At 38.5% G+C, this 24,448-nt stretch overlaps 1 protein-coding gene across 2 annotated transcripts in view; it reads left to right on the top strand.

Annotated features, from left to right (window-relative positions):
• The window catches only part of RASGRF2 (Ras protein specific guanine nucleotide releasing factor 2), a 127,049-nt gene that overhangs the window by 88,479 nt on the left and 14,122 nt on the right, over positions 1-24,448 (top strand). For both annotated transcript variants that reach the window (XM_065860561.2, XM_065860560.2), the window contains exons 18-19: positions 9,416-9,522; positions 21,104-21,216. In XM_065860561.2, coding sequence (XP_065716633.1) covers positions 9,416-9,522; positions 21,104-21,216 — 220 coding nt within the window. The remainder of the gene's footprint in view (positions 1-9,415; positions 9,523-21,103; positions 21,217-24,448) is intronic.

The raw sequence follows: 24,448 nt of genomic DNA, 5'->3' as shown, positions 1-24,448 counted from the left end.
TACATTTGGCTCTTCGCAATTATTGCCTCCTTTCCATTTAACCTTTCCTCCTATTGTCACAAAAAAATCTGAATGATTTTGCAAACTACTTCCTTTAACTTATGTAAAAATCCCAGCCCAAATAAACAAAAAAAATTCCAAAAGCATCTTTTGTGTTTTCTGTTTCTAGGTGTATATTGTCACAGATTTAATTTTAACCTTTCTTTTGTGGCAGGGCACATAGAGCATGTTAAACATCTGAAAGCCTGCTTCAAATAGTTCTTGAAAAGACTGTGACCATTATGCAAAAAGATCTGCTATACTCTTCATAGTGCTAATGGAGCAGTTTGAGAGTATAGGCAATGTGTAATTAAAGAAATCAAGAGCTGGAGATCACTCAAAATGCAGAAATACATCAGCAGGTAAAAATTGCTTATATCTTCCCTGGAGACTAAGAGGCATAGCAGGAACACAGGCAAATGCACTTGGCTGACATACAAAATCAAAGAAATATCAACTGCAGTGTTGCTGTTCTTGTCATTATTCATGGAAGATAATTCAAACATTACTGCCTTAAAAAAAAGTGTCTAAGATGTACTGAAACAGTCACAAAACTAATTGTTATAGTAGGCTGTTCAAAAAGGCTTTTCTTCTTTGTCAATTGTTCCCTATAGTTCTTTTATATAAATAAGTCAGAAAAATATTCTGCTGTCACATTGCACATTTGTCATGATATTCCGCAATGTGTAAACACAATTGGCAACAACAGCCTTTGAAATTCAAGATCTGTTCTTTTCTAGAGATATATCTATAAATAAAGGCACAAGATTTGGATGGTTTCTCCTAAGACTTCGCTGGAAGGCTTGGGCTGGGATTTTGCACAGGCATGCACACATAAACACTTGTATGCAAACAAATATGATTTTGAAGATGTATGCAGGTACACAAAACTATACCATTAGGCTTTAGTGATGACATTAACACCTTGTTGGCTTTCTTTGCTGTTGCTGAGAGAAGAAAAGAATAGGATGTTGTCCAGTTGTAATGAGTTACTGCTGCTTACGGCTGTGGAAAATGCATCCTACAAAGGGCAGTAGTACAAAGCTACAGATACTCATTCCTTGTGTGGTTACAACAGATGTAAATGCTAATGCACACACATGTTGTTTTTTTCTCTCTGTAATAAAGGAGTGAGCAATGCTATTTTCTCATAACCCATGTATTTATCACGATAAGTCAAAAATAAAAAGCAATCTTGTATTGCTGCTGAAGAAAAAATGCAGACTGTTGGATATTTTTTACTTCTAAGATGAGTTATAGATTTTTATTAACAAGTTACCTAACTCACAACTGCAAATATGTTTTCGATGTTTAGCAATTTTAAAAGTTTTTCTTTCATGTGTGAGACTCTAATATGGTCTCCCGAGATAGTATCTCTATTGAAAAACAAACAAACAAAAAACAAACAGAAAACCCAAGAGTGTGTGCCAGTAACCGTGTTTTTAAGGATTTTTAAAGGAGAAATTTTCAAATTTGAACAGTTCTTTGAGTTTAAAGGAATATTTTCATTCTTCGTGGTACTGATGTTTTAACCATATAATCTCATAAGTTATTATAATTCTCAGAGCAACCTTAATATTGTTGATATTAGGAGTTAGAAGAGCATCTTGATCTTAAGCATATTCTTTCGACACTTTTTCCCCCCATCCATTAAACTAAAATTACTTTGCTAGACTGATACATTTTTAGACTTCTGGATTTAGTTCAAGTTTACAGTAGTATCATGACATAACTGCTTTATCTCAGTGTTGTGTTCTTTAAATTACTCTGATTAGAAAAAGCCTTTCTGAAGTGAGAGTCATTTAAAAATAGTTCACCAACCTTTCCCTTAAATATCCTGCAGAAATTAAACACAGTCACCATAGCTCTGTCTGTGTTACACTATTGTACATCAGCTGGTGCATGTGGATCCATGGGATTTACTTTACTAATACTATAATCCCTTGACTTGATTTGATAGTTAGATTATATTTCTGTTGGAGGCTTTAGGCAGAAGAATCAAATACATACTTGGATTTATTTGTGACGTGGGTGGTTACAACAGGGATTTTCAGTGGCATATTTCTTAGAACAAAATGATTTTGTATGTCCCAAGGACCAGTGGAAGTGAAATTAAAAGCCTGAAATGCATTGGACACCTGATTTCTCCTGCTTTTTAATAGGCACTTCTTCTGATACTGTATAAGTTTATAACCCTTTGTGAAACAAACTCAAACCCTGGCATAGTGAATGATTAAATATGCCTCTTTCTTAAACTGAAGTAACCCAAAGTTCATGGCTAAATTTGATAGCTCCTACTTCCAAGCCTTAGGTTGTTCATATGACCTGCTCCATTATAAATCTGAATGTGCACATTTGATAATTACAATAAAAGAAAAAATAGGAATAACTGTATTGCTGATCAAATACACTATTCTGTGTGCAGTGAGTGGGAGACCATCATTTTTATGCTTTTTTTTTTTCCTGTCAGTTAATATGGTCTTTTTTTCCAGCTCTCTCATTCTTCAGCTGGCTAGTGTATGGCAACCTGATATCATAATTAGATAAATGAAAAGGAAAGGAGAGTCATTGCCAGTGTCGTCTTCTTATATTAAGCTACTAGCTATCTGACACATTTCTGTGGAAATGTGTGAAACGCAGTTGCTTGCTTGAGCACCAATAAGGATGGGTATCTTTAAACAGTCATCCAAACTTTTTTAGGTATGTCAAGGAGAACCTTTCCTAGTTAGTTTTTTTGTACCACATGTATGTTGGGAAGGCTTTTCTTTTTGCTGCATATATTTGAGAGGATTTTTCAGTTTTAATCTGTGGATGAAAACTGCTCTGCTCCAAGCCTGCGCTTTTTATTTATTCTTTATCCAGGTCAGAAAGTAACACTCATGTTTGCCAAACCAAAGCTTTCAGGATTTGAGCCAGGCTGTATCATGAAACTGGCCCACAACTCTTCAGTGGCCCACAATTCATCAGAAGAAAATAAACATATGACAGAGAAATACATTTTACTCTTTTTTTTTTTTTTTTGCTTATTTGTCATCTGTTTTATGAACTACAAATGTTCCCTTTACACTTCTCTAGAACTCTGTGGGGTTTGCTTGACCTCCTCAAGTACTGGAGTCCAATTTTCTGCTATGTTAGGTGCTAACTCAGCTTCAGTGCACGATTCCAGGGTATTTTGGTGAAACTGACACAAAGTCCTTTTCTTAAACGAAGTTCTTTGCTGAGAAAGACACCAGAAACTTGTTGAAATCACCCTTCAAAACTTCAAACAAGTTACCTCTAAATCTTGTGAATGGAAATGTATCGATAAACTCTGAAAAATGTATGAGTCATCAAAACTTTTTACATATTAATTAATTACTGTGCTCAGGAATTGTGTGTTGCTGTATTAATGCAGAAATACAAAATGCAGAGATTGTGGTTACTGTAACTAGACTGAGAGTTTTTGACATCTTAAATAGAAAAGCAAGTGTACTTCATTTAACATATACAGTGCAGAATTTAACATAAAAGAAATGTTCCTCTTGGCCAAGATGGATTTTAAAGAGAAATAATGTAAATTGCTGATGGAGTCAGGTTTGTTCAGTAGAGCAAGGAAAAAACAGGACAGGATTTTGCTAAAGGGTCTTCTTAGTAGCTTTTGAGGAGACGGTCTGTTCTCTGTCCCACACTCACATGTGATGTGATATTTGGATCTGGTCCCAAGTGCAGCAATTCCAAAGGTAGAAACAATGACACATCCTACCTGTAGGCATTGATTGCCTGCGGGCTTTGATTTATTAATGGGATAGATAGTGATATCAAGCACTGAAAAGTGCTTCAGACTTTCACATAAGAAGAACTATCTAGGTACAAGGTATTGCCATATTTTAATCTAGTTTTTTCAGCAGGTGTTGAGATATACATCTATTCAGCACTTTTTTAAAATTCAAATCTCTGGTGATTGTGTGAACTATAAAAATATTAGTTTTGATTATAGTGCACGTAACAAAAACATCCAAAGGTCAAACTGGATTTTGCACAACATAATCTGAAGAGAAGTACATGAACAGAGTGATTCAATTACCTTGAAAGAAGTAATTCACTGAAACTAGCAATGCTGCAGGTTAACATTGTGTTTTGACAGCCTGTGGTATAGGTTCTGCGTCACTGTTATGTGAAGAAACTATTTGTGGAAGCAGTATATATTAATCTCAACAGATACTGGGGAAAAGCATTACTTGAAAGTAGCACCCACTGAAGCAGCAGCCCACTAAGATGTTCAATGATTAGAAATGTCACTGATATTTCTCATCTAGAAAGATTGCTTCCTTCAGGAGAGAAACAGATCTTCACCATGGATTGTTTCAGGGCAGTTCCACACAGAATCCTAATTAAAACATTGCAAAGGTTGGCAATCCTGCTAGACAGGACCCTTCACCTCTCTCCTCTCCTGGAACCACAGTGAGGATGATCTCATAAGAAATCATGCCTGCTTTCCCACTGATATAAGTGTATTGTGTGGAGTTGGCCCCCAGACTGCTCAGTACCAATAACAACACAGTATGGGAAAGACCTTTTCAAAATTGCCCCTTTTAAAGATTTTTTCCACGATCATTTGTTTCTGGATACCAAGATAGATCAAATTTTATCTGATCAGATATAGCTATTCCATTGATCTTTCAGTCAACTTAGATTTAAGGCCAATATGGCTAAGGGTGTGTCCAAGTCCAAGTCATGGACAGGAGTGATATGGTGCCAGAGACTGTATAATCAGAATGAAAAACTATTCCTAGCTCCAAAACAGGTAGAAAAAGTGTATGTGGATTAATAGAGCAGATGCAGAAGGTTAACTGGAAACCGTTTGTTAGGATGCTCTCAGAGATATGCCTCAGGGTGCGATGAAACCTGTGATGAAACGCCTGTTCCTTGCAGATCAACATCAGGAGGTCCTGCTAGACTAGCACCACTGTTACCTCTTGCAGAACCGGACAGGATTGGAAGATTTAGATTCCCTTTTGCAGCGTGGAGAGCAGCAGACACGTGAGCTGTCTGTAAGTGGCAACATGAATGTGCCACTTACAGATAAATTTGTATACAGGGCTCTTTGAAATATGCATATGGAATAGTTGCGGTCGTCATGGTGGCTCAGGGTTTTATTTGCAGTTATATTAAGAGAGGACTAGGTGGGCAGAAGGAGAGAGGACAGAAGTAAGGAGCAGCAGTAAAACTAATGTATTGGAAGGAATTCGGCTGTGCAAAGTTCAGGAAACACAGGTGGCATCATCAAAGTTCATGGATGCCTGCTTAGGCAGCTCCTGTAGTGGCTTCCTCAGATCTTGGCCTGGTCATCTCCCCTTTGCAGGCTCTGTCCCAAAGTCCATGTCACGTTGAAAGTTAGGAGGAGCAAAACAAATGCTAGGCAAGGACTTGCTTTTGCATGTTTCTGCTCCTATATTAATGCAGCTACAGCAATAAATATTCATTTGGGGGGGTGGGGGGGGTGTTAGTGTTTTGTTTAGGCCTTTTCTGTCAAAGTTAGAAGGCCAAAAAGTAACAGTACCTACTGATCATACTCATTTGCCACTGACATTTTTTCTATTTCCTCAGAGTTTTGTAAGATCCTGAAATTAATACCACTCTTCTGTCCAATTTAAATGTTCTTGAGTAACTTTTTTCTTGAGTACCTTTTCATTATTAAAAAGATCGATGCGATTACTGTAAAAAATACTGAGATTTCTTTTGCTTTCATGTTCAATATTCACTAAATTTAGGTTAATAATACAACATAATTTTCTTAGTATAAGGAATTATACAGTCTATGGTTTTAGCTGTTGCTAACCTGACTGGAAGGGAGCTGACACATTAGTTTTGAATAAATTTGCTGTTAGCCATCTGTGTATTACTTTACACTTATATAGACTTCTGATACATAGGTGATAGTTTGAAAATCTGTGACTGTTGTCTACAATTTTAATTTTAAAAAGTATATAAATCTACTTAAGCTAATCTAGTGAATAGTAGCAGTTACTAAAGAACTTCTGATTTTGAGACTAATCTAATTAATGTCCACAGTGAGCATTTTAATGGTGTGCATGGTAACCATCTCTACTGCATGCTAGCAGATTTGGCTTCCACTTCAGGTCCAAGTTAGTTCAGGATAAAAAAGCAAAGAGCCAGCAGTGTGCTATGCACCATTTCACAGGTTCACACTTTGCAATATCTTCTGGTGGCAGACCTAGAGAACATCACATTATTCATCTCTACAGATCTCTCCACACTGCTCAACGATGACTTGCACAGCTCTGCCTTCATGAGGGGCAGTTCTTCATCTTTGTTGTAGTGCAAGTCTCCAGTATTGCCCAGATCATTGTGACTTGAAGTGGGAATATAATCAGTCCTGTTGTTCTAAACTGCCCTGTGTTCCTTCCATGTAGAAGGAGTAGAATGCAGAAACATTTCCTTGGAAAAAGCATGGTAGATCATAGAAGAAGAACAAAGGCAGAGGCTTTTTCTGAACACTACATGTCCCAGTAGCTTTGTTGTGCTCCAGCCTCAGTTGCCTCAGCAAGGTCTAAGGACTTCATGTAGTATTCTACAGCATAACTGGCTCTGGTTTAAGGCCTAACTCTGCTGAGCTGTTGTCAAAGATACTGAATCTGGGGCCTGCCTGAGGTCTGCTCTTACTCAAACCAGGTCCCAAAGGAAAACACTGAGACAAAGCCAGGCATCCAAATGGAAGGGTGCTAAGCCAGTGTACAGAGAACAGTGGATATTCCACTCCTTTCCATTTCCACAAGAAAAGGTCATGAGCATGATGTTCTTCAAATTTAATCTGCAGATTCAGTCTTGGACAGCAAGTGTTGCTTGAGGACTTGTGGGTTATTTTTTGTTTCTATAAAGAATGAGAAGTTATAAATGTCATGTGAAGAGAGAAGGAAACACATCCTGCCTTTCTGAGTTGTTTACTATTTAAAAAACAAGGTCAGAATGAAGTTAATGGATTTCCAGTTTTATTTTGAAAAAAAATGTATTTCATAGAATCATAGAATGGTTTGTGTTGGAAGGGACCTTCAAAGCTCATCCAGTGCCACCCCCACCATGAGCAGGGACATCTTCACCAGCTCAGGTTGCTCAGAGCCCATCCAGCCTGGCCTGGGATGTCTCCAGGGATGGTTCATCCACCACCTCTCTGGACAACCTGGGACAGGATTTCACCACCATCACTGTGAATAATTTCTTCCTCATGTCCAGCCTGAATCTCCTCTCTTTTAATTTAAAACCATCACCCCTTGTCCTGTCACAACAGGCGCTGCCAATAAGTCTGTCCCCATTTTTCTTATTGACCCCTTTTAAGTACTGAAAGGCTGCAATAAGGTCTCCCTACAGAGATTTCACTGATTTAGTTATTTATTTGAAGTCTTGTACCTGAAGACTTACAATGAATCACCCACTTGGACCTAAGTTCACATGTGCATCTATGTTCAGCTGAATTCATTTCTTAAAAAACCGGAGATGTCCATTCATAGGTTTGAGATTTCAGCGTTCAGTACTGACAATATGGATCTTGGTGAACATGTTGCCTTTTCTCCAAAACAAATTACTGCTTAAAAATTGATGAAATTCTGAGGACCACAGAAGTTTGCTGATGTGATCTCTGGAGGTTTTTCTTTTCCCTTTCTTGCTCTTTCTATTCTTTTGCAGCTGACTGGAAACTGTCCCTGTAGGCTTCTTTCTGTTTTCCTTCCAGCTTACTGAAAGTCCTTTTCCTTAATGTTACTTTGATAAACGTTCCACTGCTTTAATATATAAATTTCATTGTGACTTTCATTGCTGCAATGAAGTGGCTAATTGAACAGTTTATAATGTGTATGCCTAATTGCTTCTCCAAGAGGTTAACTGTGAAAGGCATGGAAAATTAACAAGCAAAATGTTGCCTAGGTTACCTTTTACTGAGTAAAGCCTCAGAGATTTTGTTTACTTTGCTGTTTATGGGCAATGAAACTCTTGAAGATGTTTTAATATGAAACTTCCTTTGATACTGCATCATAGATGTCAACTACAGTGTGATATGCCATAGGTTAAAAGCTTCAGTGAAATGTAAGTGTAGAAAACATATTTGTGGTTTGGTGTCCAACCTGCAGTAAAAGATGTAAGAGTGAAGTTAAACGTTTATTTCCCTGCTTATCTTTCAAAAATTATAGATCAGAAATTTGGATTTTGGGGATTGTCTTTAATAAAAATAAAGCAAAGTTAATACTAGCCTCTAAGAATACCTCCAATGGGTTTCTCACAGAATAAATAGAAGTTTAATCTGCCTTTGCTATTTATAGTAATGCACTGGATTTAGAGCAGCTTTTATGCCAAAAGAATAGTAAAGTGCTGGTCATATGGGACAGTGTTTCCAGTTGTTACTTGGACTCTGCACTGAGTGAAATGAAAAGCAGGACAGTGTAAGATCAAATCTAACATCAAACTCTCAAGTGTGTCTTCAGTATTTTTTGTTTGGTTTTGTTTGGTTTGTTTTTTTTTTTTTTTAATTTGGAGTTTTAATGTAATAATTTCATTATTGTTAAAGTAATGTAATCATTAGGTTATCATGTAGATTGTATTTATTTTCGAGATAAAACAGAAACTGGAAGAAAAAGAAGCAGTAGTTTGAATGTTTGGCAAAACTTTCTTGTTTGTTTTTAAAACCATTTCTTTGTAAGTAAATATTGCTGAATGGGAAAAAAAAAAAAAAGAAGTTGTCTTTACCAGATGTGTGGGGAAATGCTGAAGGTGGCAAATCTTTATTTTCAGGCAGCTGTGGTTGTAAATGTGTTTTCTATATACCTGCCCACTTTCCTGTCACGCCAATGGTAAAAAAAACCCAAATAGCTTATTTGAACAGTCTCTTTCAACTAGTAGAGCCTGTACAATACCATTAAGGGACATTTCTGTGTTTACCTTCTTCTCCTCTGTGTTTAGACTTCTATTCTCCCCCATTTCTTTACCACTTTTGAAATTTATAATATCTCTTTTTCCTTTCTAAATCACACTCACTTTCCTTTTGTAATCTGTGTGATTACAGACCCTGTACATTTTTGGTCTGATGCTGTTTTTTCCGTACTGGAGGGAGACCTGATGTTAATGGCAAAGGCAAATATTCTCTGTCTTTCTGAAACTGAATACTGAACACAAGGACATGTCTGTATTAGTTATGATGGGTAGGGTTGTATTCTACTGATTTTGCAGAATTTCAGCTGCCTAAATTGTCACACTTGAAAATCTATATTGGCATCCTTCCTTTTATTACACATAAATGTTCCATGAGCTTTCAGTTTACTCGAGTTATTAATCCTATGTTTGAATGTTTGCTACCTTCCTTAAAATTAATGTGGGTTTTTTTCCCACACAGGATTTAACAATTCTGAACGCATGTGCGACAAAGAGTTCATAATACGGAGAGCAGCCACGAATCGTGTCCTGAATGTCTTGCGCCACTGGGTCTCCAAGCATTCTCAGGTATTGTCCTGTTGCACCCTTCTCCTCGCCATCTGTAATATGTTTGTGTTCTCCCTACAAAATATTTATAGGCAGTGCTGCTGTATAGCGTAGCAAAGGTCAAATGGCCTGAAAAATCAGTGCTGTAGAGATGATGTGGAAAATAAGCTTGTAAAAACACACTGTTAAGCAAGTGAAAGATCCTTCATCTAGCCTTGCAAAGCTCTCCAGAAAATATCCAGTTACAACATTATTCCTGATAACATTGTGTGTGAGTGCCCTACTGTTGTAATACCTATTGAAATACATAATGAGCATCTTTGATTTTTCTTTCAGATTGTCAGTGTTCAAACTACAGGCAGCTTGGTTGAGTTACTTTGCCTTAATGTGTTTAAATACTGGTGTTTGCATGCAGATGTTTATTTATTTGTTGTGAGTTTTATATGGAAAGAGGCACCAGTCCTTCACATTGGTCTTTCTACAAACCATGACAGGACTGTGAGTCTGATACGTAATCATAAAACTGTGTCAGCAGAGGGAGGGGGGAAAATATCTGAGTAGCTAGTAGAATTCTGTAGAGATATGATGTCTCTTAAGCTGCCAGGTGAGACAAATGTTGGAAGACTTTGGCATGTATGTAGAAGACTACCAGGAAAATTATTGAAAGAAATGAAGGAGAGAGGGAAGAGAGGAGGGGCAAAGTGAGAGCACTTTGGAAGCAAATGAAAAATACTTGTATGCCTTGGACAGATGGTACTTCATGGCAATTATAGACTGCTTTGTCATTACATGCTAATAATCAAGAACACTTGATCTAAAAAGAGTTTATTGCACAGCTAACTGCAGCAATGTCAAACTGTCCTATGTCAAACTCAGTTCCCTTTTTTCCATGTAATAGATTTTAATTATCGTACAGGTTACATTTGCTAGAGAATGAAGTCCTTAAGAAATGCACAAGGGGGAAAACTGGATGTGTTTGAAAAGCTGAACAGGCCAGAAGAATTCAGTAAAACCTCTCGATACCATGGAAATGATTAAACATATTTTTAGTTTTTGGAAACAACCTATGCACAGCAAGTTCTGTTTGACTGCCTGTTAAATAAAAATCATTGCATGGCAAAATCTTGAGCTGTAACGGTAACAGCAGAAGTCTGTTACTACTGTTCTGTGTTATGGTAGTGTACTACTGAGTCTCTGCCATATTTTGTATGAAAAGTAACTGCTATGAGTTGAGTTCACCATCTCTATGAATTAAAAGATGGTCAATTAGTGTTGTTGTGAAAACGTTAGGAGTCATCAGACTTCGATCTACATTAATCAACTGTCTACAACTAGTTAGACTGAAGCTTAAGTTTCAGAGCTGACCATGATTGAATTGTGATGATTCTTCATCATAAGCTCAAAGTAACACAGTAAGAGTGCAAGCATACTCTGTCACAGCAATTTGCCCAAATTATTCTTTCCCTCCTTCAAATTACAAGTGTTCTCTGTTCCCATATCAAAAGTACCCATTTTATGCAAAAAATTCAATAATGTCCGTAATACTTTTGCAGCTACTTTTACATAATGTTTACAATTATATTATCTTTAAAATAGTAAGAGGACAAAAGTAATGAGTGAAAATTCAACAGTGTGCATTCTCAAAGTGGAAACTGTTAACTGGACTCCCTAGTACCTCGCTGTCTTTTATTTTTAACATGGCAAGCATGGCAGATTTTAATTCTGTATCTCTCTTAATCCAGTATTCCGATGTGGTAAATATTTTAAAATGCAAGGACTTTGGCGCAGAAAGTAATGAATGCTGCAGCAACAGAGCATGGAATCAGATTTTTGTGTTGTTTACTTGTGAGACTAGGGAGAAAGAAAGAAGACCTCAGCAAACCAGAAATGACTGGCTAGTTTCTGCCAAAAAAATATGGGACAGGACTGCTTTAAGGAAGGCAACTGAAGAATTACTGTCTGGCCAAATAGTATGAAATGTTGGCAGTAAAGATGTATAGTCCTGGGAGAGCAGTAGCTCAGAGCCTCATTTTACAATAACAAGACAAACTGCAAGCCAGAGAACCTTTAGCCACCAGTGTCTGGTGAAGAAATGTTTATTAGATTTCAAAAATGACAAAAACAATGTAAGTATTAAAATTCTATGCGATCAACAGACTTGTCAAAAACTTTATTACATTTTAAGGTATTTGCATCATTCTCCGGCCACTTAAAGCGGTTGAGACATCCTTCACCTTCAGCAGCAGCCAAGGGCAGGTCTTATTCTCTTATTAGAAAAAAAAAGAGTTAGCAAAATAAACTGATATTTGCAAAGATAAACGTGCAGTGCACTATGCTTTGTTGATACTCTTTTCTCTCCACTTGGCTTTGAATTTGCTTTTGCTACAAAAACTGCCAACACCAAAGAGGCAATTTCTGTCCTCTGTGTGAGACGCTTCTCCCACTGTCAGATAGGCTGTTCTCCTTGTGATGTGCCCAAGATCCTTGTGGTCATTGCTGGTTAAAATTGACCTGCTGCACAGACTTTTTTCTGCCAAAATGACATTTCATTTTAACTAAAAGTAGAGAGAAGCAAAGACATTAGATAGGTAAACTGTGTTGCAGCGTGTGAGTAACTCTGCAGCATAACTTACTCTGTTCTGGTGCTCTCTGATCCACCATTGACAGTCAATTCTCTGCACGTTACTTGTCTGCCTGAATTGTTGGTCTGATTTATTGTGTTCTGGTGCCCAGAGCACATGAGGTGCTGCACTGTCACATAGGAGTACGCAGGCGATGTTCAGAAATGTGTGCAATGTAAAGAGACCAACGTACAACCATCTGTTAAATGTGCTCATACATATATCACCCCACTTAGCCCTGCTCTCTATCCCTCCCTATGGATCCCTTTGGCTTGCTTAAGTGTGCTGCTCTCAAACGTGCAATAACATGGGTCAGGGTTAGTGCATGAACCGAGAGAGGAATTATCCAAACAAATGGTTCAAAGCCTTGTGTTTTCTCACTTTTCTCCAGCAAATCCTTATCCAGGTTTTGCAGAGTCTGTCCTCTGCTGGGCTATGAAATGGATTAGCTTCCTACAGTATATTGTGACTCTGTCAAAACCACAGTTGTGGATGTTACAGGGTTGTGGGGTTTATTGGTTTTTTTTTCTTTGTGTTTTTTTCGTTTGGTTGGTTGGTTGGGGTTTGTTTTGTTTTGTTTTGTTTTGTTTTGTTTTTTGTTGTTGTTGTTGTTTTTTTAAGCCTCTGGTTTTTTAAAATTATCTGAGAGTGGCCACTTGTCTACGGCGAAAAAATAGAATCGTTACAATCAACAGTTCAGCCTATTCAGTGAGGATGTGCTTTCATAAAGCAGTTTTATTATCTTGAAATCATACTAAACAATGCTTAGAAAAAGGATTGATTGTTTTTAAAAATTGGGTCATACACTGTAGGAGCCTCACTTAAATTCCAACTAAATTTATAGTGATAATGCCAGATATTCAGCCCTTTTGGGAGGGCAGAAGGAACTAATTAATGTCTCCAGGAGCTCCCAAGGCACAGATAAAAATGTGGAGAAATCCTCACATAATGTGACACATACTTTTGGTTTTTACCACATGGAGCAAGAGGACTCACCATCCAAAACCAGTGTAGCGTGAAAGATGGCTCGTTTAGGTTTTCCAGCGTTTTCTAATTACATTTTAGTTCTTTTCATTCCCCATCCCTCCTCTTTTTTTCCCTACTCTTCTCTGTCTTTTTCATTCAGCCACCTACAGCCCAAAAAGCTTTCTTTTTGCCCAAAATAACAGCAAAATGTTCATGTTTACATTTCATTTTTAAAATGTAGTTGAGAGGAACAGCGTAGGATTCTCGCGTTGTAAACAACGAAAACACAAATGATGAGGCAGACAGTCATTGTGAAGACAAGAGCGTTGCTGTGAACGGAAAGGTCTCACGAGGATAAAACTCCCACTGACTCCTGTAGAGATGGAAAAATAGGAAGGGAAAAGGAGGGCAAGAGGAGAAAGTCTTTATATGATTTTCATTATCCTAGTGAGGCCTTGCAGCCTCATTTTCTTTGTTTAACAATACTACCATGTCTTTTATCTAAACACTTCATGTTACAAAATCAAAGGTTTTTTCTGCTTCTGTGGCAAGCAGACGGAGATGGAGCTTGTCCAAGGAGAAAGCTTTTGCATCTGCTGATGAAGAGACTTCCCAGATTTGAATGACAGCTGGGTGCTTGCTCCCCTTGGCTTCTTTGAAGATCTCAGCTGGAGACAATTGGTAAATCTTAACAAACTACATGGCTGCCAGACTGTGTCAGTGAGTTATGAAGTTACCACAAGATCTGGGGAGAAGATCAAGGCCTGAATTTTGAGAGTATAGGTTATGATCTTGTGCCTGATGCCTGTCTTGCTCCAGCTGTGAAATAATCTACGGCAAGTCATTTTCTCGCCCATACTGACGAAGCTGTGATGGGTTTTCAACAGAAAGTCTTGCAGATGTAGTTATTGATAGCACTTAGGGATTACGGAGGACACCCGTATATAGAGAATTGTCCAAACAAAGATGATTTCAGTTGGTTAAACGTAGTTTTAGTGCACATGAATCAGCCAATTCCATTTTGTACATTGGAATAAAAAATAAGATAAAAATTCCTTTATACAAGCCCCACTTGCCTTGTATTTAAAGGCATAAAGTAATGAATATGATGCCTGGCAAAGTTTTTTTGTACAAATGTGAACAGATTACACTTAAGCTACATCTGTTGTGTGATAGTAAGATATTTTAACTACAGTTCAAATAAACCCCTAGAATCCATGGCCTCTGCCTTGAAACAGCAAAGACATTTCTGGCGTTCTTTCTGAAACAAACAGACATCATGATACAAATTGTGAGCTGAAGAAACAGAGAGGTTGCCCCAGAGAAGGGCAGAGCGAGGGAACCCTGAGTGAGCCTTCCAGCGTGCCGTTGGCCACTTAATGAAGAAATATAGTTTGCATAAACTTACGCCCAATGCAGTTATGCATTGAAGAGTAATGAACTGAATTGTTGCTGTGCTCTGTCCAAACGTTGCAGAAGCGTAAGGGTTTGCTCTACCATGACCCTTCAGGGAACGTGAGTCACCACTGGAATGGTAGCCAAGCTTGCAGTCAGTCAAACGAATTAGCGGTGCTGTGCACCCCCCTCTGCCGGAGCCTGACAGGTCCCTCTTCGCTTAAGGTCTTTCTGCAAAGCTCTTGAGCGTACTGCATCCCAGGACTAAGAGGCAGGAATGTCACGTTTCCTATCTGTCCTGGACTCTTTAATCTGACAATACGTAATGGCTAGATTCTTCTTTCCAGGTTTCTTTGTACAACAGGGTTACACAGTGCTTGGATAAGGAGAGGTTTGTATTGTATGTGCTGAGAAATACTCAGTCATGCTATTAACATGGCTGGTACTTTTAACCTGATTATATCCCATCAGGAGTGACAGGCTAACGCTGATACTGTAGAATCAGGACTGGCGCTGTCTCTTTGCACTTAAAACTGACTGGAAGATAAAGATCTTGTCCTTTCCTTGCTTCTTGAAATAAGCCAGACTTACTTCAGATTCAGTGATGAATTTTCCTGATAGCCAGTTGCAATAGCCTCTACCTCTGCCTTCCATGTCTGTAAATGTTTTGCTGCAGGTGAATTTATAAACATTGCTCCCAGCACAGTTGTCTGTGCTTTTATGCTGAAAATGAAATAGTTTTAGAGGACTGCAGCACTGGGGTAACTCAGATTAACTGTGACAGCATTTGATCTGCTGTGTAGGAGATTGAGTCACTCCACTGATACCATTGAAATAATTGTCTGTTTATACTTTGGCATGAGAGCAGATATATTAAAATTGTAGGGAAAATCCCATCTATTTAAAAATAGTCCAAATTCCTTGTAAACAGTCCTTCAGCGAATCTTTATCCTCTCCTGGATATCTCCAATCTTGGGCTCCCAGCAGGATTTTATCATTAGCCTGTGATTTGAAGTAATCACTTATAGCCAGTAGCAATGCCAGCCTTCCTCGGTGTCTGTGCCCATCTGCTATTTCCAGTTTGCTGCTGCAGTTGTGGGCAAAGACCAATGAGTCTGCACACAGCATCTCCGATTTGTGTGAGTACTCACGGAGACATCCAAAGCCTGACTCCAGCTCTGTGTGCAGCTTTCCCTCCCTTTCACATCTGGCATTTTTAATCCTCCATTAGGTTTTTCTTCTCCCTTCCCTACTTTAACTCTTCCTCTCCGTCAGAGCATTTTCTCTTCCAGATGCCTCTTAAAACTTTCCCATCTACACCTTTTATGCGAAAGTCCCACCAGTTTCTGTCTTTACCTGACATCTTTTCTTACTTGATACCTCCCCGGTTACTTCGGGTTTTAGAAATATGACCACTACTTGTTCTTTCCCCATGTTTTTATTTTCTGCTTCTCCCTGTTTCCATCTAACACATCCCTCTTCATTTTCTCTGTGGTTTATGGATTGAAAAATTCACGCTGTGTAGTTATTCACAAGACAAAGAGAAGTGGCTAGGAAAATATTTCAGGGCCTCGATTCTTCTTTCTTGCAGTGATAATATCAGCTACATCTGGGAGTGTTTGTGGAAAGACCGTGGGCTGTGTGTACTGAGTCTGGGGACTGGACTGGAAAGCTGTCAGCTGGGTTGGAAAGCAGTCGGCTCCAGTCCTTCCCTGCTCGAGGAAAGGCATCCAGCCTGGGAGGCACTCTGGGTCAACTGGGTAGAGCCTCCTCCCACCCGTGACGAGCCCTGCCAGCTCAGGGTGTGATGCTCGGGTGGGTGGCACATTCCACCAGTGCCGGCCAGAGCATCTGGAGAACTTCCCATTCTCGGATCTCCTCAGACCATAATATTATGCAACAAGAAATTAGAACTAAAAAGAGAGAAACTAATAAAACGAGCCCAAATGCATTCAGCGAAGACTGTCATGAGGGAGGAGAGCTACATTTATCCTGACGAGTCGTAGTCCTCCTCCTCCCCTTCACATGGCAATCACAGGGCGCTGAAGCCAGCCTGCCAGTTGGCATGTTTGCCTTGTAAGCAAGTGCCTAAGGAGCTGAAAAGTTGGCTCTAGTTTTGGAGCTGAACTTAGGAGAGATTATTTTTACATGAAGCGTGTAGCGTTGTGTTGAAATTGGGTGATGCAACTCTGTGAAAGGGTTCCCTCTAGAATGTTGTTGCGGTCTCTCCATGCATGATTCCTTCCCTTGTCCTCTCCTGTCCCTTCCTTTCCTCCCTCCGGAGTTATCTGTAGTCCTTGTTACTGACATACTCAAATATAAATTACATTCTCATGTTTTAGCTCCCTTTGATTTGTCTGGGTAATTCAATGTTTCCTCACAGTGTTTAAACAAAGAGTGTTTCCTCTCACTGAAGATTTAAAGAAAGAGGGGAGGAAAAGCTTTTCGGGTTTCACTGAGCCTACATCAAAACTTAAAAATTATATTCACTGTAAAAACCACTGGTTGTAAATCTATGTATTTCATGCTACATATTCTAAATCTACATACTTTTTATTGCTTTCTGCTGCCTCTGCTGCAGTGTCCTTTGCCCATTGATTGCTAATTTATCCTCCTCTTTTTGTCTTTTTTCTTAAAACTCAGCTGGAATGGGTTGCACTTCTCAGATTGTAGCGCAGCTTTCCTAGCTCCTCTTGCAAGGGAATGTGCTTGCACTTTATAAAAAGAACATTGCTGTCTAATCCTGTGAATGGTATGGATCAACAGGCTGGTTATGAGTCTACTTAAAATGTAATCATGCTGACTTTGGTGCTCTGTAGTTACGAAGGAGGCTTTTGCTTTCATAGTTCATGTGGGTGACAGCAAAATTAATACACTTCCCTCTGTTGCTGCAGTCTTCTACTGCTGGAAACTTCATTAACTGATGGCGAACGTGGTGCATGGTGCTTTTCATCAGTTGGGAACTTCATACACCCTATTCTTACCCTAGGAGACTCCAGGGCATTCCTCCTGATTAACTCATCAGCTGTCGTTTTTTTCTGCACAAGCACATTTCATAAGTTGTTTTGCCCTATAAATATTAAATAAATACGGAAGAAATATATTTTCCTGTTACTGGCAGTAATGGACTGATATAAAAGTCTAAATTTTGCTTGGAAATCTAAGTTAATTTCTCTGCTTAAGTCAAATGAAAATCTGAATAAGACACACAAATCTTTAGGCTACTGTGGACTTAAAAATGTACTAGAGGTATGTGCCCTCTGATGCAGTATTAGATCATTGTCAAATTTAAATGTGCCTGCTGGAAGATTAAGTTGTCCTTGTCTGACTGACTGTATTCCTTCCGTGATATGTACATTTCAACTAAAAGTCTCTTTGAACATCGGGGTAGCCTAACACATGCGGCAAGTTGAATGTGTAGCGGGTTTACTTGGGCTTACAGCCGTCACTGCAGAGGGTGGTGGCAGGGTCTTGTTGTGAGTCCTTCCAATGGCTGGAAGAAACAGGTGATACAACAGATAAAAATGTCACAAAAGTGCTGTAAAATTATACAGAAGGATATGATATACAATATATAATATATCTAGACCTGTATATAGCTACATATAAATCTCTGTGTGGCTATATTTTAAATAGATACAATATACACTTGTAATATATTGATACATATTAATATATAGTGCACATATAGATATTTATCTATAAATTCTATTTGCAATTGTTTGCCAAGTGTTTTTGTGTTTGTATAATTCTTATGTTAACTCATAAAGTTAAGTATAGGTACATGTTTAAGTGTAATGATTTCCCTAGATTTTTAAATATATTGCTCATCACAATGGACTCTCAGTACCCCCTAGATCATGAACATCAATAGAAAAATAGATAAGCTCTCCAGTTTTCTTCTGACTCCCACCTTTTCTCAGTTTTTCCCTCCTCACACTATAAGAAGCAGCTGGCACATCGCTGTAAAGAATACCTCCAGCCACAAAAAAGAGATTTGAGACGGTAAGAAAACAGCTGCAGGAACTGGATGGAGATGGGGTCAGGTCTGTCCTGTGGGAAGGGTGTGCTGTGGAGTGACATCTTCTGCTAACAGTCGTGGTCAGGCTGGCATGGAGGTGTGACAGCAGCCGGGACTGAAGGAGTCAGACAAACCAGTTTATCCTCGGTCTATAATCCTTAGTCAGTCCCTAGTTTGGGCTTGCTATGCTGATAAAGGGTCTAGGACTTACCGTTTTTCTGAGGTTAGAGAAGTGGATTTTTCCACCATGAAGGTTCTTCCAAAGGCAGTGTAACTGAGGTGGAAGACAGCCCTAACCCTAGTAACTGCCTGTCCACATAGCTTGCCAACAGTATGAGTTTTTCCAGCGATTCCAGGGGTACTATCTTGTGGAGATTACCCAGCATATTTCTCCATTAACATGCAATGTATTAATTCTCATTACTTCTAAGAATTAGCTTGTAAACATGCAAAACTGAAAGTCCTTCATTTTTACTAAGTCTCATATTCACAGGAGATGCTTCCCCATCTTGACTCACAGATTAAATAACTTTTAACATACAGACCTTTTCATGACAAATTTTGTTGCGATAAAGACTTCTTAAGAAATCTTACCCAGTAATGAAAATAATCAACCAATTATGATTTAAGAAGCATACTTGGGAGATAAAATCCTGATCATATTGTTGAGAACTGCCCACTCATAGTGGCAGGTGAGAATTTTATCCAACATGCTAAATGAGCATGTTGGGTTTGTCAGCTCTTGGATACCTTCTCTGTTCATTGATGATATTTTTGTAGCACGACTAGCACAGATACCCAGCTTCTTCTATAGGGTGGCCACCACCAAGCTACAGGACAGACAGTACTACTCTAATTACACTGGTTGCTTAAGCTTGTGCAGGACGCATGTGTTTCTCCTTTAGTTATCTTTTGATAGTTTTGCATTCTGAATGGTTGTCCTTTAAAAAACACTGGAGTGAACAGTGCTCTTGTGTAGTTTAGTTATAATATATTCCTCGTGTTTTCACTGATGAGTCCGTTTGCATACCCTAAATAAATAAATTTTAAAAATCTCTGTGCAAAGGGCTTAAGACAGTTTCTAAAGAGGGCATTTTGGACAATGGCTACAGAAAACTTATTTTATAAAACAAATACAATGCAGTTTGTTTGGGTTTTTTTTTTGCTAGTTTTGAGGCATATGTAGTCATTCAAAGCCTCATACTGCACATGTTCCTGTTCTACAACATCCTCTAACATGGACAAACAGCACAAAAAACTAAGAGACAGATACTAGTTGGTTTCAAAATATGAATTAGTTCTGGCCAACCTGAGAAGACTTTTGAAGACTGAAAAAAGAACGGTTGTAACAGGAGGGAAATGCCCAGGGCATTGCTGGCAGGTGCTAGCAAGGTATTTCTGAGCACTGACATTTTGAGCAATAAGCTTTCTCAAAAAGTGCTCCAGGTGTGGTTGTGACACCACTTTATTTGATAAACATGCGTCCTTCTCCTCATCTTATGGATTTCATCCCTTTTCTAAACCAAGCATCACCTTCCTATGTGACTTTGGGTGTGCTCTGATGCTCCTGCACCCCCTCAAGTGAAACACATGTTGTGAGGATGTGTGTCTTCACCCAGGGTGGTTCTCCTCAGAGACACGTGTCTACAGAAACCCTCTCCTTTTAGGACCCTGTTGCAACAGAAAGGATGGCAGCTGATTCTTTGTGAAAATTAACATTTCCCAGTTTCAATAACTTTGTGACTTCTGTTCCCATGGAAACAAGCAGGGGCTTGCCACAAACATGGTTTTGCTCACAAGTAACCGTGAGTTATCAAGGAAGATCTATGATGCATTAGGTGTCTGAAGGTTTTGGGTTTAAGGGCTTTTTTTTATCAAAATGCTAGCTTTTTGCTCAATAAAAGCATTTTTGGAGTCTGCTCCTGTAAGTTTCCACCTTGAAGTTCGTACATTGCTCTATTCTTTTATTTCCTCCAATATGAGTGATCAACAGAAATAGTTGTTGGATTTTCCTGTGTCAGATATCAGTCTGCCTCAGAAATAATGAAAATGCTGGAGCTGTTAGGTGCAGTGGCAGAGAGCACTAGTCTAATATATATAGCTTATTAGGTTGAGTGCTTTACTACGTCGAACAAGAGGCAGACCTTTCCAAAAGGGTGAGTATGAGATAAGAAATACCAGAGTGGGAGGCAGATAAACAGAGAAACTCAAGAAAACAGTGAAGAGGAACAGTGTCCAGCCTTGTTAGACTGTGGTCTCAGCATTGCAATTACACTGCTTTTCTGCTTCTATAGCCACCACAGAGAGAGGATAAGACATTTTGTGGGTATTGGTGAGATGTGGTTCTTACATCAGGAGAGAAAGGTTAAGTGATTTGCTCGTTTCCACACAGACGATAAACATCAGAAAAGGAGATAAACTTTTGGGCTCCCACTTTTGTAGACTGTTCACTACAGCAGCTTTCCAAGTTTTCTAAATATTTTCGAACCTAAAACCTAATAACAAAAAAAAAAATAGCAAAATTCACAAAAGTATATCCTTTCCGTTATTTGATCAACATTGTTAAAACACAAGGAAGTAAAATTGTTTTCCTTTGTAGGATTTTGAGCTGAACAATGAGCTGAAAATGAATGTGTTAAATTTGCTGGAAGAAGTTCTGAGAGACCCGGATCTTCTGCCACAAGAAAGAAAAGCTACCGCAAATATACTGAGGTAAACGTGATTCTAACGTCTTAACTACAGCATGTGAAATAGGTAGGGGATCCTGTATTATAGAATTCACAGAGTTTGTTTTTTCTCCAGAGTACTTAATTTTGAAGGATTACTAAGTGTTTTATTAGCTATAAAGCAGTGTTTAAAGTTTCATTCATAAAAGTGCCCCTATTAGAAAATTCTACTGCAGAACAGCTGGCAGCCATGGGTTCAGTCTTTGTGCAGCAGGCAAAAAAGCTGCCCAGTAAATCAACAAGACTCTCACTATAACAGCCTGAGGAACTCCTATCTTGATAACAAGCCATCTGCTAAGCTCAGGAGAGGCTGATGGTAGCCTGATGTGTCATGAGATCCCAACAAGACCATTCTTGCACCTTCGTTTGTGTGGACACCATGTCCAGAGTTCTTTAGGTATCTTACAGAGAGGAATTCTCATTAGTACCACAAAATAAAGGACCTTTAAGCTTCTGAATAACCCGGACTATTAAATTAGGGTTAGAACACCTTGAGTGTCTGGTCATGCCAATGAGACAAATCTTCATAAGCATTTATCAGGGGAAATAATTTTGTCTACTAAGCATGAATATTTTATAGTAACTGATTTTCATGTGAATTGTTCTACATTACTAAGGAGCAGTAAACATTTAAAGATTAGGCAATTGTTAAAATAAGATGCAATGAAAAAAATGCAGATAAACCTATGATGTGCTTTTTTGGCATTTTTGTACATATTCTGCTGGGAAGCCAATAAGGGTGCAATAAATGCAGTGTATCTGCTTTTTCTAAAATCATTTGACTGATTTCCCTGTCAGATACTTATGTGAAAAAGAATGTCAGAAGAATGAGGGTAAAGCTGTATACCTGGAGAGAAAAAAAAGTCAAAAATGAGAAACAAAGATAATTTCTTAATAGAAACACTCCATGTCACTGGGATCTTATGTAATTTTTACATAAATAAAAATAAACCTCCTTCTAAATTATGCTGCATGTACTGTTATTCAAAGTTAAGGTAGTAAGTTTGTTTGCTGTAATCCCTTGGAAGAAACAGCAAGCAAGAAGAGCAAAAAGGATTAGGATAATGGGTTTTTATAATATGTGTGACAGCAAATGTTATGTCAGCTTGCTCATAGTGGGAAAAATTACCTTAAGACCTTCAGCTTTTTAAGAACATATGAGAAAATAAACCTGAATTGGCTGTTCCTGGTGGAGTGATGGAATAGTTTTATAGTCCTTAAGCACACAAGTTTGTTAGCAATTTCCTGTATCCAGTTTACAATTAGCCAGTTTCCATTAGCTGTTGCATCAAAAAATGGGACCTTGGTAATTAGATGTAAACCATGAGCTTGCCCCCATTTGCATCATTTTACTGCTGTTCAATGAAATCGTAGGTATTGTTTGTCCTCTTCTAGCACTTATTGTTTTATTGTCTGAGCTTACTGTGTATGTATCTGAGTACAGTGCACATTACTTTTGCAAAATAAAAATAAAAAGTTAAATTCTGTAAGAAGTGTAAATTCTGAAGAAGGTAAGTTTTTAAAAACTAAGAAGTGGGAAAAAGAAAAAGCAAAAGGAAGCAGTAGAAGTAAACCAATACTCAAAAATAAAATTCTAGTAAAAATGAAAAAAAAGTATGCATAGAAATTGAACTTAATTAGAAGCTAACTAATTTCAAATATTTTGTGGAAACAGATTGCATTTTTAAAAATCCTTCTTTCAGAGTCATTAGCCTCACAGTATTTCTGGAAAGTATTGTGGTACTTTATAAGCAGGCAAATAAAACACAAATAAAATGATGTGTCCAATTTCTCAGTGAGACTTTCTGTTGGAATCAGGTAGAGAATGGCAATTTCCTGAGATGTGGGCCTCAGCCAAGCCATCGTTCATCAGGGTTTGCAGCTATATACCCTAATCTTGCCAGATTTTTCGAACAACATCATTTGATTATAGATTTGGTCATACGGAATCATAAGTATTTGGTTACATTCCACAAACCAGTACTGGAAAAAGAGCCATTGGTGGCTTGGCATGCAGGACTAGTCCTTTTGACTGAATGCTGTGTGCATGTCCCACTTTCCTCCAAAATAATGCATGAAACTTAAGCCGTGGCTAACATCGGTTATCAAAAATCCTTTACTGGCAATGCTGCTAATGTATATGCGTGCTGGACAAGTGCATGTCGAATATTTCAATACAAATTCATTTTAAATACTATTTCAACAATAAGCATCAGTGACACAATATTGCTATGCCAAGGGTTCAGATAACTCCTGTGTTCCATTTTCTGTAGCAACCATATTTCAGCAGCAGCTGGAATCACTCCGATGTCGCATCCATGTGTTTATTATATATGCAGTCTGCCCATAAACTTTCAGGTAGAAGTTGCTGCATAAGTAAACTTTCAGATGGAGGCCGTTGCACAAGCACAACTTCCATAATTTTAACTGCAGTTAAGGTGCAGTTAACAGGCTATCAGGATGTAGTCTCCAAGTTAAAAATGTTATTGCATGAAACAAACTGTTCCAAAGTCTTACGCTGTGCCAAACTCTACTCTGAAGCTCTAGGGCTTGTTCTCCGGTCGCACAGGAGGCAGTCGTTTGCCAGGAAGGTCAAATTTGTTAATAGCTGGTAAGGATAAATTAATTCTCCAGGAATGGGAACTACTTCAGTAACCTTTTGAGAAAGAGTGTATTGGAGCAATTCTGATTTTGGACGAAAAATCATTCAGCTGGGATCAAATATGCAAGTGTGTCATATATTTCAACCTTCACTGAAGGGAGGAGCTCTGGTTCTTAAATCACTTCAGGAAAATGGGTTGTCTGGTAAGCTAAGAGCAGTTTCCAAGCTTTCAAAAGCACTGTAGTTACTCCTGAAGATATATTCTCAACAAGGCTATCTAGTTAATTGAGAAGAGGAAGTTACAGGATTTAAGAAATAATCTGCAACTGAATTGAGTTGTTTGTGTGCAACTGTTGGTCCATGGTAATGACACAGGGGTGTGTGTTCCTTCATTTTATTGCACCTTAGGAATATTTATAAGCTTTAACAAAAACTGATCATGTTGCTGGTCCTAAGCAGTGACCGCGGAAACTGTGAGCACACGCTTCTGGCTGCCTCAGGAACCATCTCAGCTATTGGGGCAGGAACCAGGACCCCCTCTGGTCCTCCAGTTCCCAGCTTGTTAGCGGATTTCAAACTGTCCTTTGAAAACTCAACTTTCCAATAATTCAAAATA

Source organism: Patagioenas fasciata, chromosome Z (assembly GCF_037038585.1).
Source record: "Patagioenas fasciata isolate bPatFas1 chromosome Z, bPatFas1.hap1, whole genome shotgun sequence".
Classification (NCBI taxonomy): Eukaryota; Metazoa; Chordata; class Aves; order Columbiformes; family Columbidae; genus Patagioenas; species Patagioenas fasciata.
The sequence above is the reverse complement of the archived record's forward strand: the minus strand, read 5'-3'. Positions and strand labels throughout refer to the sequence as shown.